The sequence below is a fragment of the Olea europaea genome, unplaced genomic scaffold (genome assembly GCF_002742605.1).
Source record: "Olea europaea var. sylvestris unplaced genomic scaffold, O_europaea_v1 scaffold1709, whole genome shotgun sequence".
In the NCBI taxonomy this organism is placed as follows: Eukaryota; Viridiplantae; Streptophyta; class Magnoliopsida; order Lamiales; family Oleaceae; genus Olea; species Olea europaea.
The window spans coordinates 101,329-117,547 of record NW_019234781.1 but is presented as its reverse complement, the minus strand read 5'-3'; the positions used below and the strand labels follow the sequence as shown (position 1 = coordinate 117,547).

General features: G+C 31.9%; 1 protein-coding gene and 1 long non-coding RNA gene across 2 annotated transcripts; both read right to left on the bottom strand.

Annotated features, from left to right (window-relative positions):
* Window positions 1-7,325: 7,325 nt before the first annotated feature.
* LOC111377706 lies at window positions 7,326-8,106 on the bottom strand. The gene is made up of 2 exons (XM_023000837.1): window positions 7,908-8,106; window positions 7,326-7,578 (listed from the first exon to the last, which is right to left on the bottom strand). Exons 1-2 carry the CDS (start codon window positions 8,102-8,104, stop codon window positions 7,326-7,328), a joined length of 450 nt encoding a protein of 149 aa, XP_022856605.1. The 5' UTR covers window positions 8,105-8,106.
* Window positions 8,107-14,464: 6,358 nt separating this feature from the next.
* Window positions 14,465-15,378, bottom strand: LOC111377710. The gene is made up of 3 exons (XR_002699765.1): window positions 15,188-15,378; window positions 14,782-14,878; window positions 14,465-14,682 (listed from the first exon to the last, which is right to left on the bottom strand). It is a non-coding gene; the product is annotated as an uncharacterized LOC111377710 (long non-coding RNA).
* Window positions 15,379-16,219: the final 841 nt, after the last annotated feature.

The following is a 16,219-nucleotide window of genomic DNA, read 5'->3' as shown; positions in this document are numbered from 1 at the left end:
TCTAAAAGTACAGAAAATTGGAGTTAGTTTCCCAACCTTTTACATAGAGTGATTTTGGATCCCTACAGATCCTTAGAGGACAAAAAATATCAATGTGGAAGTTAAAATCACACTAAACTTTCGTGTGACTTAGACTATACATTGAGTGGTTTGACAATTTTTCCTCCAACTTTAAGTCATATGAAAGTCGCATACGATTTTAACTTCTATATTGACGGTTTTAGATACGTAGGGATACAAAACACAAATTAAATAGGTTAAGCATTCATAACCTCACTTTTTCCTTATAAGTTCAAAAATAACATATCCAAACAAGTACATTTAAATTATTTTAAGCTTAACCAAACATGTAAATTTTGAGGTTAAGTCCACCATGATAACTAACCATAGGGCTCGAGCAAGTAGTGATGCCTCTATATGAACTTAGTCAAAAAGATCATTTTCATCTTCTGCACTTTATAAAAATTTGATCTTAGAATTATTTTATTTAGACTCCTAGATATTCTCGAGTCGGTCATTTAGCCTGGCCACCACCAACAAGGGACAAGTTATTGTCTTGGAGTGAAATTTGAGAGTTCTGAAAATCGTTTGTTATTATTAAACAAGTAATTCGATCGTTGTATCTTGGGAGTCATGGTTCAAAGAAGTTACAACAGTTAACGACGAACAATTTCGCTTTAGAATATCAATCTGTCACCAGTCTCAATTGTTCAATAAGTTTTCTATCTTACTGCATTTTATTATTTTAAAAAGGTATCTGTAACACATTTTTATCCTAAAGTGGGGCTGATGAAACATGATTTAGTGAAAGAAACAAGCCTTCATATGTTTCTTGCTGGATCAACTCAATGTCTGATGAGGGATGATCATTGTAGCTGATGATGAGGAAAGTTCTGCTATGCAAATCATAGTCACTTTTCTTAATTAATTACGAGATGCAAGGGGTATTTTCTTGGGTCTTCTTGATTATGAATGAAAGAGCTTGCTGCACTTAGTGTTTTAATGAAAAATCAGTTATTTTCTGTTGGTGCATTTTAATATTAAAAAATTCATCCATTATATTTTCTCTAATAAGTTTGTAGGTTTTGGGAGTTAGGAAAGTGAAGAGGATGGAGGTTTGGAAAATGAAAGGTGAAAAGTTTCGTGTGTTTATGACAACTCTTTATTTTGGGTGGGGCCTATGTTTACTTATAAATAGGACCATTTATTGGTCATTCATCAACACCACAACAATTACAATTCTTTTTAACTTTTCTCCTTATATTCTTACTCATTTTTCTTGAGAGATTATTGAGCAAAGAAGGGTGTTTCTTTTAGTGGAACTTTGAGCTCAACTTCCTGGTAGAGTTTTTTTTAGCCATACGACGAATGATTGGACTATTGTATCCTGGAGGGGACAAGTCATAGAGAAATTCTGATGATCGTGTTTTAGGCAAGCCAAAATGCACTCGCATCCGCGTAGAGGTAGAAGTTAGAGGCAAAGATGCACTGATGACAGAAAAAAGCAATGGACATTCTAGCACAAAGGTGAATTCAATTGCCACAAATAATCAGTTTTCTAGAAATAGTCAGTTGAAGCTAAGAAAGAAAAATATGAAAATTTATGGTAAACCTCATAGTCGGGGAACTCGAACCAGAAAAATAAGAACCAAGGCCCTCCTTCTCAAAATAAAATTTATAATTCATGTTTGTCTATAGCAAAAGTGGGCATATTGCTCGAAATTGCAGATTTCGAAAACGTCGGCCTTCTCCTCAAGCTAATGTAATCGAAGAGCCATTTGTGGCGATGATTACAGACATTAATATGGTATAGTATGTTGAAGGATGGTGGACAGATTCTGGTGCCGATAGGCATGTCTGCTATGATAAGATTAGTTCAAGAATTACACTTCATTCGAGGAAGAGAAAACCATCATGTTTGGTGATTTTAGCAAAACCAAGATTCTTGGGGGTGGTGAGGATGAACTGTAATTTACATCTGGACGTGTGCTAACTTTGAAAGATGTTTTACATGCACCATCAATGAGGAAGAATTTGATGTCAATTTTTCTTCTGACAAACTATGGAATCTGATCAATATGTGATTACCAAAAATGGTTTATCTGTGGGTAAGGGCTATGCCTATAATGGAATGTTCAAATTGAATATTGGGAATAGTAATACAAAATCTACTATTGTTAACATGCTTTCTTCTGTGAATTTTTGGCATGCTTATTTATGTTATATAAACAGTAGATATATGGGAATCATGAGTAGTTTAGGATTACTCCCAAGACTGAAAATGAATTCAAAAAATGTGAAATTTGTAGTCATGGAAAAATTAAAAAGAAGCCTCATATAAGTGTTGAAAGAAATATCGAATTGTTATAATTAATTCATACTGATCTTTGTGAATTTGAAGGAATTTTAACTCGTGGAGGAAATAGATATTTTATCATCTTTATTGATGATTTTTCAAAATATACTTATGTTTATTTATTGAAAAATAAAAGTGATGCTTTTGATAAATTCAAAGTTTTGCTCCAAGAAGTTGAAAATCAATTCGGTAGAAAAATCAAAAGACTTAGAAGTGATAGAGGAAAAGATTATGATTCTATTGCTTTTAATTATTTTGTTCAGTCTTTGGGAATAATTCATGAGACTACTCCAACATACTCATTCGCATCTAACGGTGTAATTGAAAGAAAATATATAACTTTGATTGATTTGACAAATGCCATGCTTATCGAGTTAGGTGCTTCTTCAAATCTTTGAAGTAAAGCAATTTTAACTGCATGTTATGTGTTAAATAGAGTACCCACAAGAAAACAAAAATCACACATATTGAGCGGTGGAAAAGATATAAGCCAAACTTAGGATTTTTAAGGATTTTGGGTGTTTGGCTTTTATAATGCTAATATATTCTAAATTATCAAAATGGTGTTAGAAATATCACTTGTGCTTTTCTTGGATATACAATAAATAGTACAACCTACAGATTTTTAGATATTGAAAATAATATCATTTTTGAGTCATGTGATACTATTTTTCACGGAGATAAATTTACTTTCAAAATAAAAAATAATGGGGATGAAGAATTAAGACAAAATGTTTCATCAAAACCAAGTTCTTTTACTCCCTTTCCAAGCCAAGAAAATTTCCAAATTAAACTTAAAAGTAGGCCTGAACACGGTTTGATTTGGGTCGATTTCGACTCCAACCCGAAACCAAAACCAAATTAATCGGTTTGGGCAAAGTTCAAACCAAACCAACCCACTCTAACAAACGGAACCAAACTGAACCAAAACAAATGGTTTGATTCAATTTGGTTAATCGATTTGGACTTTTAATCCAAATTAAAATTTTTAAAAAGAAATTGTCTGAGTTTTAAGCGCACTTAAATTACAAGAACTAAAATAACCAAATAATTTTATATTATAAAAACTATTAATTAACAAATAAAATCAGGTTAATAGAGACGGATCAATAGAAATCATAAAAAATTTATTGTTTTTTATGTATTATATAGTATGACTGCCTGAATATGGGAAAAAATACTAAGTATAACATAATGAGCTTGTAAAAGAAAATTTTCAGTACTGTTACTAACCGACAACATCATAAATTTTAGGGAATCGAGATATAGTTATGAGATTAGAGTTTATCTTTTAATTTTATTTTCTTAAATTAAATAAAAAATGAACACGTAAGTGGATTGGGTTGGTTCTATTAACCAATGGTTTGAGACTTCAAACCATGACTGAACCAAAAATAATCAAACCAATTACTTGTGTTGAACCAACCTGAACCGACCCGAGTCGGTTCGGTTTGATTGGTTTAGTTAGTTTTTCAATTTTTTTGCCCAGGCCTACCTAAAAAGAGCAAAAGAGCTAGAATTGAAAAAGATATTAGCCCTGAATACATTATTTTCAATACTGAGGAGACTCTACTTTCTTTACAAGAGCTTCTACATCACCTGACACTGTACTTTGAAAAGAGGTTGTAAATGATGAGATGGATTCTCTAATCTCCAACAACATTTGGAAATTGGTAGAATTACCATCGGGTTATACAATTATTTGTTGCAAATGGGTGTTTAGAAAGAAATATAAACTGGATAGTACAATTGATAAATTCAAGACTAGACTTGTTGCAAAAGGATTTAAACAAAAAGTCGACCTTATTTTTCGATAGTTTTCTTTGATAACTAGAGTCACATCCATTAGATTGTTGATTGTAGTGGCTGCAATTTATAATCCCACAATGCATCAGATTGATGTAAAAAAAAAAACTACATTTTTGAATGGAGATCTACATGAGAAAACCTATATGGATTAACTCGAAGGCTTCGTAGAGCCTGGACAAGTAAGCAAAGCATGTAAGCTGAATAAATTTTTTAAAAATTCACTTATCATTGTTAGTCTCTACGTGGATTATTTATTGATATTTGGTTCAAATTTGTATTTTATAAATGAGACAAAAAGCATGTTTTGAACCATTTTGATGTGAAAGATCTTGGTGAAGTTAATTTCATTTTGGGTATGAAAATCACAAAAACATGTGATGGCATATTTCATGATCAATCGCATTATATCGGCAAGATGTTGAAAAAAATATAATTTTTATGATTGCAAGCATGTCGTTACTCTTTTTTATTCTAGTGTTCAGTTATTTCCTGTGATTAATGAAAATGATGTGATTAATCAAAATGAATATGTTAGTATAATTAGAAGCACTACTAAAAAACATGGCTTCAGGCACGAATTTTTCATTCTTAAATCCACGATATCCATCGCTACTAGTCTTTACCAACGAAAAAATATTGACTGAAATTCCATTGCTATTTTGAGGGTCTCTGGTAGTATATTAGTTTTATCAACAGGATTTCCGTTTGTGAACGTCTTTCCATTACCAACGGAAAGTCCGTTGGTAAAAATCTTGTCATTTTCAACAGAAATTCCGTTGATAAAACCCTGTCATTTCCAACAGAAATTATGGTGGTAAAAATCTTTCATTGTCAATGGAAGTTACATTGGTAAAACCTTCTAATTGCTAATAGAAATTTCCTAGGTAAAAGTCTTTTCATTAACAACGAAATGTCCGTTGGTAAAGACATTATAATTGCCAATAGATATTCCGTTGGTCGAAAGTCTCCATTACCAACGAAAATTTCGTTGGTGAAAACATTGTCCTAATTAGTAAAATATGGATATTACCAACTGAATAATTGACCAACGAACGATCCGTTGCTAAAATTATATTCTTATACTTCAATACCAACGGAAAATCTGTTGGATAATCTTAATTTATTATTTTTTTAATAAAAATAATTAAAAATTTATACAACCCACTCATTATTAATTTCAAAATGCATTAAATAATCAAATTTGTCAAAACACACTAAAGCTTTAATAGATTAAATTATTACATCAAAATTCCAAATTTCAAATATCATGTCTCACATATCATTTCGTGATCCCGAGCTAGAAGGAAATTGAAAATTAGGAATATTTAGTTCCCTGAGCATGCTTCACACTGTTTCTCGCATCTCGGTCTTGTGAGTTCTTTCAACTCGTTCAAGACATACAATGAGATCATCAATCCTTTCGTTGTTCTCATCTATTGCATTTCATGCAATTGCTAGTTCTGACTTCAAATTATTCACCTCTTCATCACGTGCAAGTATTGAACGTCTAGGTGAAGTAGGTGTACCAAGAACAAATAAACCAAGTTGTCAAACACGACATTTAGATGGACCGTTGACAGCATCGATCCATGAATCAGGATCGAACTCAGGTTGATTATCCCTAAAAGTTCCATACTTGGACTCGATTGCAGTTTTATAAGTATCATGTGAAAAAAGAAATATTACTAACTATATGAACAAACTATGAAGTACATGAACTCTAATTGTACTTACATGAACTCGCTTGGATTTTTTATCAACAAAATCATCAAGTCTATGATTCTTCCTGTGAACATGATTGAAAAACTCTAATTGGGACATTGGACGATCCATATCCTTCTCCTAAAATATGCAACTCCTTAATAACAATTGATTAAAAATACAAATGAACTTTAAAACACAAAATAGAAATGGTATGAAAAAAATATACCAATCTCTTCTTAGTAATCACAAAGGAGACTGAAGCAGCAGTATGCTTCTTCATTTCACCATCCTGTCCTTGTGCAAGATGATTTTTCTTGGCAATCTTCGCATTTTTTTCCATTTTTCAGTACTCCAATAATTTACAAGACTATCCCAATGCTCTGCTCTTATCCAACGTGGGCCATGTCCTTTCCAATAGCAGGATTATCTGTCTGACTTGACGCTTTGCTTTCTCGTGATCATCATTCATCATATCTTTATATCTATCCTTCAATATGACCTTCCATGTGTCATACACATCGATAGTGTTCGCAGTCGGCCATATATATTTACCCTGATATATAAATAAAAAATCAATTCATGGACCTAATGAATATCAAAAATTTCCAAATATAATAAATAATAATTACCATAAATCGATCCCATAAACCATCTCTTATGGGCTGTGGCATCGAGCAAAATGTGGGGTATGGACCATCATAATAAGCTTTCATGGTTGCGGTGATGTCACGGGGTACGAAAATTTCACAAAAACTGCATAAATAATAGAAAAAACATGATTAGAAAAAAGTCGCTAAGTTACACAACCATATAAGAAAAATGAAATCTTTAAATATTATCATCTTTAACCATAGGTATATGTTATCTTCTTTAAAAAACATCCATGTAATAACTGTTATCATATTTAACCATAAGTTGCTATATTTTGAATAAAAGAAGAAAATACTACAACTTGTGAAAGAAAGAGAGCAATATAAAGCACATTGATTGGTCTAACAATCAAAATAAAATATGAAGAGTTTACATATGTTTTGAACATTGCTAATGTGAGATATGGTAGCTTCATCTCTTTGTTTCTCTCGACATTAATCCCTATGTCTTAGCTTTTTGAGTCTCAACGTCAACATGCCTCAACTTCAATGCATTACTCACTAATCATGAATGAATTCATAAAATATTCTAGCCCTCTCATAACAACTATTTAACTTGATTTTCTTCATAAATTAGTTCTCATTCTGTTTGTCATTTTACTTGTGATTTGAGGTCGAAACATCTCACCGTGTGTACATATAAATATTAGCTATTAAAACAAACAACAATAAATATATAATCTTTTTTCACCATCACATAATAATTAGTTTCACTTGTTTAACATTTATCAAAGTTCTTCTCCAATTACCAAAAACCAACAAGTATGTTTCTAAATATATAAAATCAACTGAAAATAAATGTATGCTTATGTGCTATTTTTAATAGTTATTTCGATATGTTGTGATCGATCAGCAGGCATAGGAATACCACGATTAGGACCCCTGGTCCTATTACTAGCTCTGGGCAAATCATCTGCATGCTCACCTCTCAACTTATCATTGAGAGTACTAGGATCATGATGTTCATTATTGCTCCGTATAGACCTTGTACCATCCCCACGTCTTGATTTATGCTGCCTTGCTCGGCTAGATGTATTTCCTCCTCTAGTTAGCGACATCCTGCATGCCAAGTAAATTGATTTAATATTATCGAAGTTTGTACTTACATTTGTATTTTATCAATGTTTTACTTTTTGTATATCCAAAGAACAATGTTTTAGTTTATAAACAATGATTGTAGTCAACTACAAGTGTGAAGAGAAGCAACTTGTAGCCGATAAAATCTCATCCATGGTTTTAATTAAGATAAAAGAAATTGCACAGGCAAGAATGCTTCCCCCATCATCATTCTTCTTTGGATAAATTATTTCCTTTAGTAAGTCCAGTTTCTTCCTTATATCTTACTAAGCGACATCAATTACATTTGAAAGATGGATAATTAAATATACCTGTCACCTTTGGGCCTATTAGATCCAAACATATCTTCTTGATAAAGTTCATCATCCATTTGCTCATTTCCGACCTCATGATTGGAAATATTAGCCTCATGATTACCATATCCATCACGAGTAGATCCCCTGTCACCATGTTGTATAGATCTCTGCTGACTTGCTTGACCAATATATCCTCCATTAGTTGGGGACATAGTGCTTGCAAAACTAAATTTGTTCCCAAACTGTTAATTTCTTTTAATTTACACACATATTTTATAGTGCATAATAAACATATATTTAAAATTACCTGTGACTCCTAGCCCAATTATTAGATCTAGATGGCGTGTCTTCTTAGTACAATGGTTCATCCATATCCTCATCTTCCACATTATAATTGGAAATATTAGCCTCACAAAATTGAGAACTGCTGCGTGTAGAACTCCTACCACTATCCCTTGTGAATCTCTTATAACTTTATTGACTAGATTTATAACCTCCTCTAGTCCGTGTCATCCTGCTTGCAAAGCCAATTTAAAATATTAAGGAACAAAAATTAAATATAATAGAACTAAATTAAATAAATATTTTTCTAAAGTAAAGAGAACATAAGAAACGTAAAAATAATAATGGTTATAATCGTACATGTTCATCATTGTCATTATCACTTGGATTCGATGTAGAGCTATTAATGTCATCGTCTACCTCGTGTAATGTTAGAAGAATAACCATCTAGTATTCTTAATCCTTTAATCCAATCACACACATTCCTTTTTTGCTCCTTTGTCAAAATATAAGAGGCGTTTGGCTTATAAGTTTTTTTGTTTCCATATCTAAATAAGTGAAGCTCCGACCGGTGACAATGAATCTCCAAATTCATCCTTGCTTCTACGTTATCCTTTGTTTTCCTTTTATGTCCATAACTGTGTTAAACACATTATTAAATACATTTTTTTGAATGTGCATCACATCTAAGTTGTGGCATATGAGATTTGTATGCCAATAAGGTAATTCCCAAAATATACTTTTCTTTACCCAATTATGGTTACATCCGAAACCTTCAATTTCTTGTCTACTAGATACTTTGTCATAAAGAATGTCAGGAAGGTTCTCAAGCATGCGTCGAATAAGATCACCTTATAATTGAGGAGGTGCCGCATCCTTTTCAATTGTATGTTTCATAAACTTGTCTCGTTGTTTTCTGAACGGGTGATCTTGTGGTAAGAATCGACGATGACAATAAAAAAAATAGCTCTTACTTCCATGTTTGAGTCTGAAGGATTTAGTTAGATACATGCAATAAGGACAAGCCATTGGACCATGTGTACTCCATCCAAATAACATGCCGTATCCAGGAAAATCACTTACAGTCCACATCAAAGATGTTTTCATTTGAAAATTTTGCTTCTTATATATGTCATAAGTTTCAACTCCTTCCCCTAAAATTTTCAAATCGTCAATCAGAGGACGTAAATAAATATCTAAATTTTTTCCTTGATTTTTAGGACCTGGGATAACCATGCTCAGAATCATGTTATATTTTTCCATACACATTGAAGGTGGGAGATTATCCACAGTGATAATTACTGGCCAACACGAGTATGGCTTAAAATTTCTACTAAAAGGACAACCATCAGTGCATAAACCTATACGCACATTACAATGATCGAGGGTGAATTCTGGATAAATTGTGTCGAAGTGCTTCCATGCCTCACCACGTACTGGATTTGACATCTCCCCCCTCGTATATTTATGTTTCAAATGCCATATCATCTACTCTGTGGTATGCCTTGACATATACAACCTTTGTAGTCTAGGTATTAGAAGTAAATATCGCAATACCTTGTATGGCACCTCACGTCCTGATCTAAAAGGTTTCTCTCTGTATCGTTCCTTACCACAAATCAAACACTCTTTCAAATTCTCAATTTCTTTATAGTACAACATGCAACCATTATCACACACATGTATCTTCATATAACCAAGACCAAGAATGCTTAACATTTTTTTTTTTTGTTTTGTAAAATGTATCCTCTAACCGTGCACCTTCTGGCAACATATCTGTAATTATGGACAACATACGATCATAACATGTTGCAGAGATATTAAATTCAGATTTGCAATTCAAAAGCTGTGACATCACTGAAAGTTTAGTGTGTTTTGTACAACCGGACCATATAGGTTTATCGGCTTCTCGAAGTAGTCTAAAGAAATTTGCAGCTCTTGGATTCGGCTCATGTTCTTCTGGAAAAGAATGTTGCTGATTGAAAAGGGTATTGTAAATATTAGGGCCCATAGCATCCATTACCATTACTTGATTTCTACATTCACTTATTTCTTGTGCATTTGAGGATTCACCCAAATTGAATGGACTAATGTATTGTTCACCATGTGCATACCATTGAGTATAATCGTGGGTAAACCCTTTGCTGTATAAGTGAAGTTTTACATCATCTCACATATGAAATTCTTTATTGCCACATTTACAAAAAGGGCATCAAATCTTATCAAATACCCCTAACTTTAAATACGTAAATTCAATAAACTCTTCAACTTCCATAATAAATTCATTTGTAAGAAAACCCTTATCCACTCATCGCCACATCCAACTACGATCAGATGACATACTGCTAAGAACTAAAAGTAAATAATTAGACATGATATTGAGCTATTGCAAAACTAAAGTAAAAGAATAAGCTTTGCCAAACATGGTTTAAGTAGCAAAACTTGTATAGTCAAACTAGGAGATAGAATAGAGATTCCTAAACTAACATCGTCCCCATTAAAATCTGTTAAGTTCCAAACGAAGTTTAAGATGTTATGGAAAGGTAAGGAAACCAAAATCAAAGTGCCAAGCTTCCACAACGTCAGATTTAAGTTCAAATTCTGTAAGAGCCCACAACTGAGTAAGAACGAAGACATATTATTGACTAGATCACTCATCCGACAATATCTAAATTTGAATGTATACAACTTTTTGCCTGGTTTCAAGTTTAACAAGCCTGTTATTTAGACTCCATACCTTAAGCAAGAAGCATAGCACATTTAAGTTTAGAATTATGCAACACACATTTAGACGAGTTAAAGTTAAGTGCTCGCATACAAACATTTCAAATAGATGTGACTTCCCCCAATAAAACATGTGTCCAAGGGTCCAATTCGAGGGCATGTCAAAGCTCATGGAGTGTCAAGTTGTTTGTCGAGACATAAAAAAGTGAGGACCAGATTGTGCAATGACACATAGCCCATTTGAATTGTCCATAATCACAATAATGACATTTAAGGTTTAGAACTGTATAAAGAAGGGTGAGCAATTCTACTTATGCTGTAACACTCCGATTTTTTTTAATAAGAAAGAAAGTATATTTTATAATATTTCAAAAAAAAAAAAAATGGGAATAGAATACGGTTGCCTTGGAAAATTAAAGGTCATATTAGAATTTAATATAACTAATGATGTTTATAATGAAAATTAAGTTTACTAAACTCATAAATTTTTAATTTATCTCCAAAAACGTTTTAATTGAATTATTTTAAAACTGAAGTCCTTTGATTGGATTGGGAGTTACATTTCAAAATTTATAAATATAGGTTTTAAGGTGAACGTGTTTTGTCTTAAAAAATGTATAAGTTCATTTTCATACGAAAATCTGTTTCCTTATTTTTATACCATCAATTCAAGTCACAATTTTAGAATTTTGGTGACAATTGAGGTAAGAGTACATTGTGCAAAGTGGTAAATTCTTATTCCTTGATATTTATATAATTTTTGGCATAAAATGCTATGAAACCTTCGAGTCGAGCTCTATGTTAAATCTTTTGGGATGGACCGTTAGGTCAAAGATTTTAAATCCTATGGGATGGACCGTTTGGTCAAAGATGTTAAATCCTACAGGATATGGGAATTTTTAAGAAATTTCTTAAACTCTAAATCTAAGAAATGTTGGTATGTTATACTATTTTTATATTTATATCATGTGAATAAGGATGTGCACGTATTCTTACTGAGTTTTTCAAAATACTCACTCTTACAATATTTCTAGATGAGAACGGGTTGTGTGGACGCGTGGAAATTTGACAGAGCAATGCTAATGGGGTCGTCAAGTAAATTTTCTAGAAAGATAATTGTCCACATTTATTTGAAGAATATCGTATGCATGTTATTTAATATGTTGTTCAAGCATTCGATTTGTTATGTTAAATTTTAAATTAATAATTTCAAATCGAGTTTTTTCGATATATTTCCACTTAAATTAGATAGAGAAAAGTTTTGGTAGCACCTCGAGCTTATTTTAATTTTAAAATAATATAATAATATGAAAAAGAGTTCGGGGCATTACAGAATGGTATCAGAGCATGAGTTTAGTCGATTCTGCGGACTCGTCGTTTTTTTTTTTAAGTAAATATATTTTTTCATCATGTTCAAATGTGATTTATGTGTATAAATTTTTTCTTGGAATGATAACATATTTTTAAAGACTTAATGGTCTGCATAGAAAAAATATATATATACTTTCACTATTATTTATACATAATTTGAATTTTCATTAAGATATGATTATTGTTATTTTTTTGCCACTGTAGATCTATTCCCTCAAGCTCATGAAACTGATAAAATAAAATTTTGATTGAAAAACATGATTAGTTGAATTCTGCCATCAAAGAGCAGTTAGTTTCTATGTCCACTGAGTGCTTAGAGAAGCAGAAGCCATTGATATATGGACTTAAATTAAATTTGATTCTGCAACATAAATGATCTTTTAGCAAGTGGCTCGGATGACATTGTTCAAGAAGCACATTGACTAATAAAAATGTGGCAGTGAGATATTATTGATTAAAACTCCATGTAATTAGTACATAGTTTGAGTTAAATAAGGATCTAGCTCATATGGTATTTTAGATTTAGTTATAGGTATTTACAATTACCTTATTAGAATTGTTGACAATGCCCCAGCAGTGGCGATCCATTTCCCATTATTCAAAAAGAGAGAGAGAGAGAGAGAGAGAGAGAGAGAGAGAGAGAGTGTGTGTGTTTACATGTTTAATTTTAAGTTCTGTATATGATGTGATTTTAATTGAATTTTAAACAAGTATTAAAATAAGACCCATGTCATTTTGCGCTCGTCAATTAGCTATCGTCCAATGAACCAAAGGTATGAACAAAATGCTATGTTTAAGCTTACTTTCAAGCATGATTTATGAATTATTTAAACTTGATTTCAAAAAGTGATTATGATGTTGAGAATGAGATATGTTACGCAAGTTATTATTTTGTTTAATTTACGTGAAGATATGATGATTAGTCATTTTATTAAAGATACGAGAGCAGAATGTATAAGTTGATTGACAAAGATAGATCATAATTGAATGTTTATATGATATACATAGATAGAATTTATCAAGTCACTAGAAAGAGGAGAAATCGACTAAATAAGATAGTTTCGAGGACAAAATTAATTTAAGGGGGAAGTGATGTAACACCTCGATTTTTTTTAATAAGAAAGAAAGTATATTTTATGATATTTCAAAAAAAAAAAATTGGAATAGAATACGGTTACCTTGAAAAATTAAAGGTCATATTAGAATTTAATATAACTAACTAATGATGTTTATAATGACAATTAAGTTTACTAAACTAGTAACTTTTTAATTTATCTCCAAAAATGTTTTAATTGAATTATTTTAAAACTGAAATCCTTTGATTGGATTGGGAGTTACATTTCAAAATTTATAAATATAGGTTTTAATGTGAACGTGTTTTGTCTCAAGAAATGTATAAGTTCATTTTTATACAAAAATCTGTTTCCTTGTTTTTATACCATCAATTCAAGTCACAATTTTAGAATTTTGGTGACAATTGAGGTAAGAGTACATTGTGCAAAGTGGTCAATTCTTATTCCTTGATGTTTATAAAATTTTTGGCATAAAATGCTATGAGACCTTCGAGTCGAGCTCTATGTTAAATCCTTTGGGATGGACCGTTAGGTTAAATCCTACGGGATGGACCGTTTGGTCAAAGATGTGAAATCTTACAGGATATGGGGATTCTTAAGAAATTCCTTGAGCTCTATATCTAAGAAATGTTGGTATGTTATGTTATTTTTATATTTATATCATGTGAATAAGGTTGTGCACGTATTCTTACAGAGTGTTTTCAAAATACTCACTCTTACAATATTTCCAGATGAGAACGAGTCGTGTAAGCGCGTGGAAGATTCACAGAGCGATGCTAATGGGATCATCAAGTAAATTTTCTAGAAAGATAATTTTCCATTTTTATTTGAAGAATATCGTATGCATGTTATTTAATATGTTATTCAAGCATTTGATATGTTATGTTAAATTTTAAATTAATAATTTCAAATCGAATATTTTCGATATATTTTCACTTAAATTAGATAGAGAAAAGTTTTGATAGCACCTCAAATTTATTTTAATTTAAAAAAAAAATATTATGATAATATGAAAAAGTGTTCGGGGCGTTACATATGCTGATGACTCCGCATCGTAATTCTATATAATATGAACCAATAAAAATAGTTAAGGTAGATAATTAAAGTAGGAGGACATTGAAATATAATTAATTTTACCTCCTTGAACCAGGCATGATTAGTGTCTCTGATTTTTGTCTTTCTCCATGCACGCAAGTCATAAACATTACACTTATAATTGGTGCACAATTTAATGCATGTGAGGTTCCGTTACACGATTTTTTACTTGCATGTGATTATTAAGGTATAATTAAAATATCATTACCATCAGCTCTCTCTCCTCCCCGCCCACCACAATCATCCTGCAAGAAATAAACATAATTTAAGCATGGAAGCCTCCGATTACAATTACAATCATCCTTGACTAACAGTATCCAAAACTATATTGGCGTATGACTTACTCTTTAGCTCTTAGTAGATAGCTTTTCCTTGGCCTTCTAAATCTTCAAAACCTTCTTCACAATCTTTTGCTCTTCCACCAATAAAGCTCTATTGAACCTACAAATTCCAATGAGGCAAAATCAAGAAAGAATGTCACGAACTTAAGAATAAATAAAAATAGAGAAACAATAGACATGTAAGATGCCCGGGAAAAAAATCTACCTTTCACTTACTATTACCTTTTCACAAACCCACGTAAATATGCACAGATAGAGAAATCAAGAACCCAAAAAACCCAAAATAGAAAATTAAATCAAACACAATAAAAAAGCCCATGACATAACTTGTTAGAAATAGTAATTGTGGAAGATAAGAGAGGAAAAGAAGAGGGAAAAGACAAGGAGAAGTTCAGGGGAAAAATCTCACCAGGAATATGCACCTGTGTGGAAGAAGAAGAGAAAAATTATGAATTACCAGCCGTATTGAGATAAGTGACGGTTGAATTTTTGGAGAGGGTGATAGAATGATCTTACAATTAGTAGAGATATTTGTGAGAGAAAAAGGTTTTGGTTGAGGAAGACGAAGAGGAAGAGTTTTCTAAAATTAGGGAACGTGTTTTGGTGGGACGCCAGAGAAAATTAGGAGGGAATTGAAACTTTTCCTATTTTATTTATCTTTTTAATTTACAAAATATCAAAATATTTATTTACTCTATTTTACAATGTTTATTTTAAATTCTTAATAGTGAAATAAAGTTTTAGGGCTGGGCGAATCTTCCGAACCGAACCGATCGAATCGAACCCGAACCCGAACCCGAATCGAATCGAATCGAACCCGACGGTTCTTATCAAATTAAATACTCGAACTGGTATCTGAATTGAGAACCGACGGGTACGATTCGGTTCTCGGTTCTAGACCAAGAACCGAAGAACCGAATCTTTCTAATTTTTTTTTTTATATTGAGTAAATCAAATTATTTTAATTTTAATTTTAATTTTTTCTAAACAAATTAACAAATTAACGATTTCTAAATCCAAATTTTTGGCCTAATAATTTGTTTCATTTCTAATTTTTTAATTTTTGGCCCAATTACCCGTTTTATTGTTTCATTTCTTAGCCAAATAAGATCAAATCCACTAAATAACCCTAAACACTACACTAAAGTGCATAACCTTGTCTAGACTCTCGCAGCCTCGCTAATATTCCAAAACCTATACAATCGTCGGCCGACACTGTGACCTCCGCCGATCAAAACTTTGATCGTAGCGATCATTTGAACAAGGTAGTTTACTAGTCTCTGACATTCCAAAACCATTGAATGTATCATTACTTGTATTTATATAATGTTGTTATGAATGTTAAAAAATTTAATAATAGTACAGAACCGAACGGAACCGAACAGAACCGAACCCGAACAGTTCCATAATTATATTTGGATCCGACGGTTCCATTTACTAT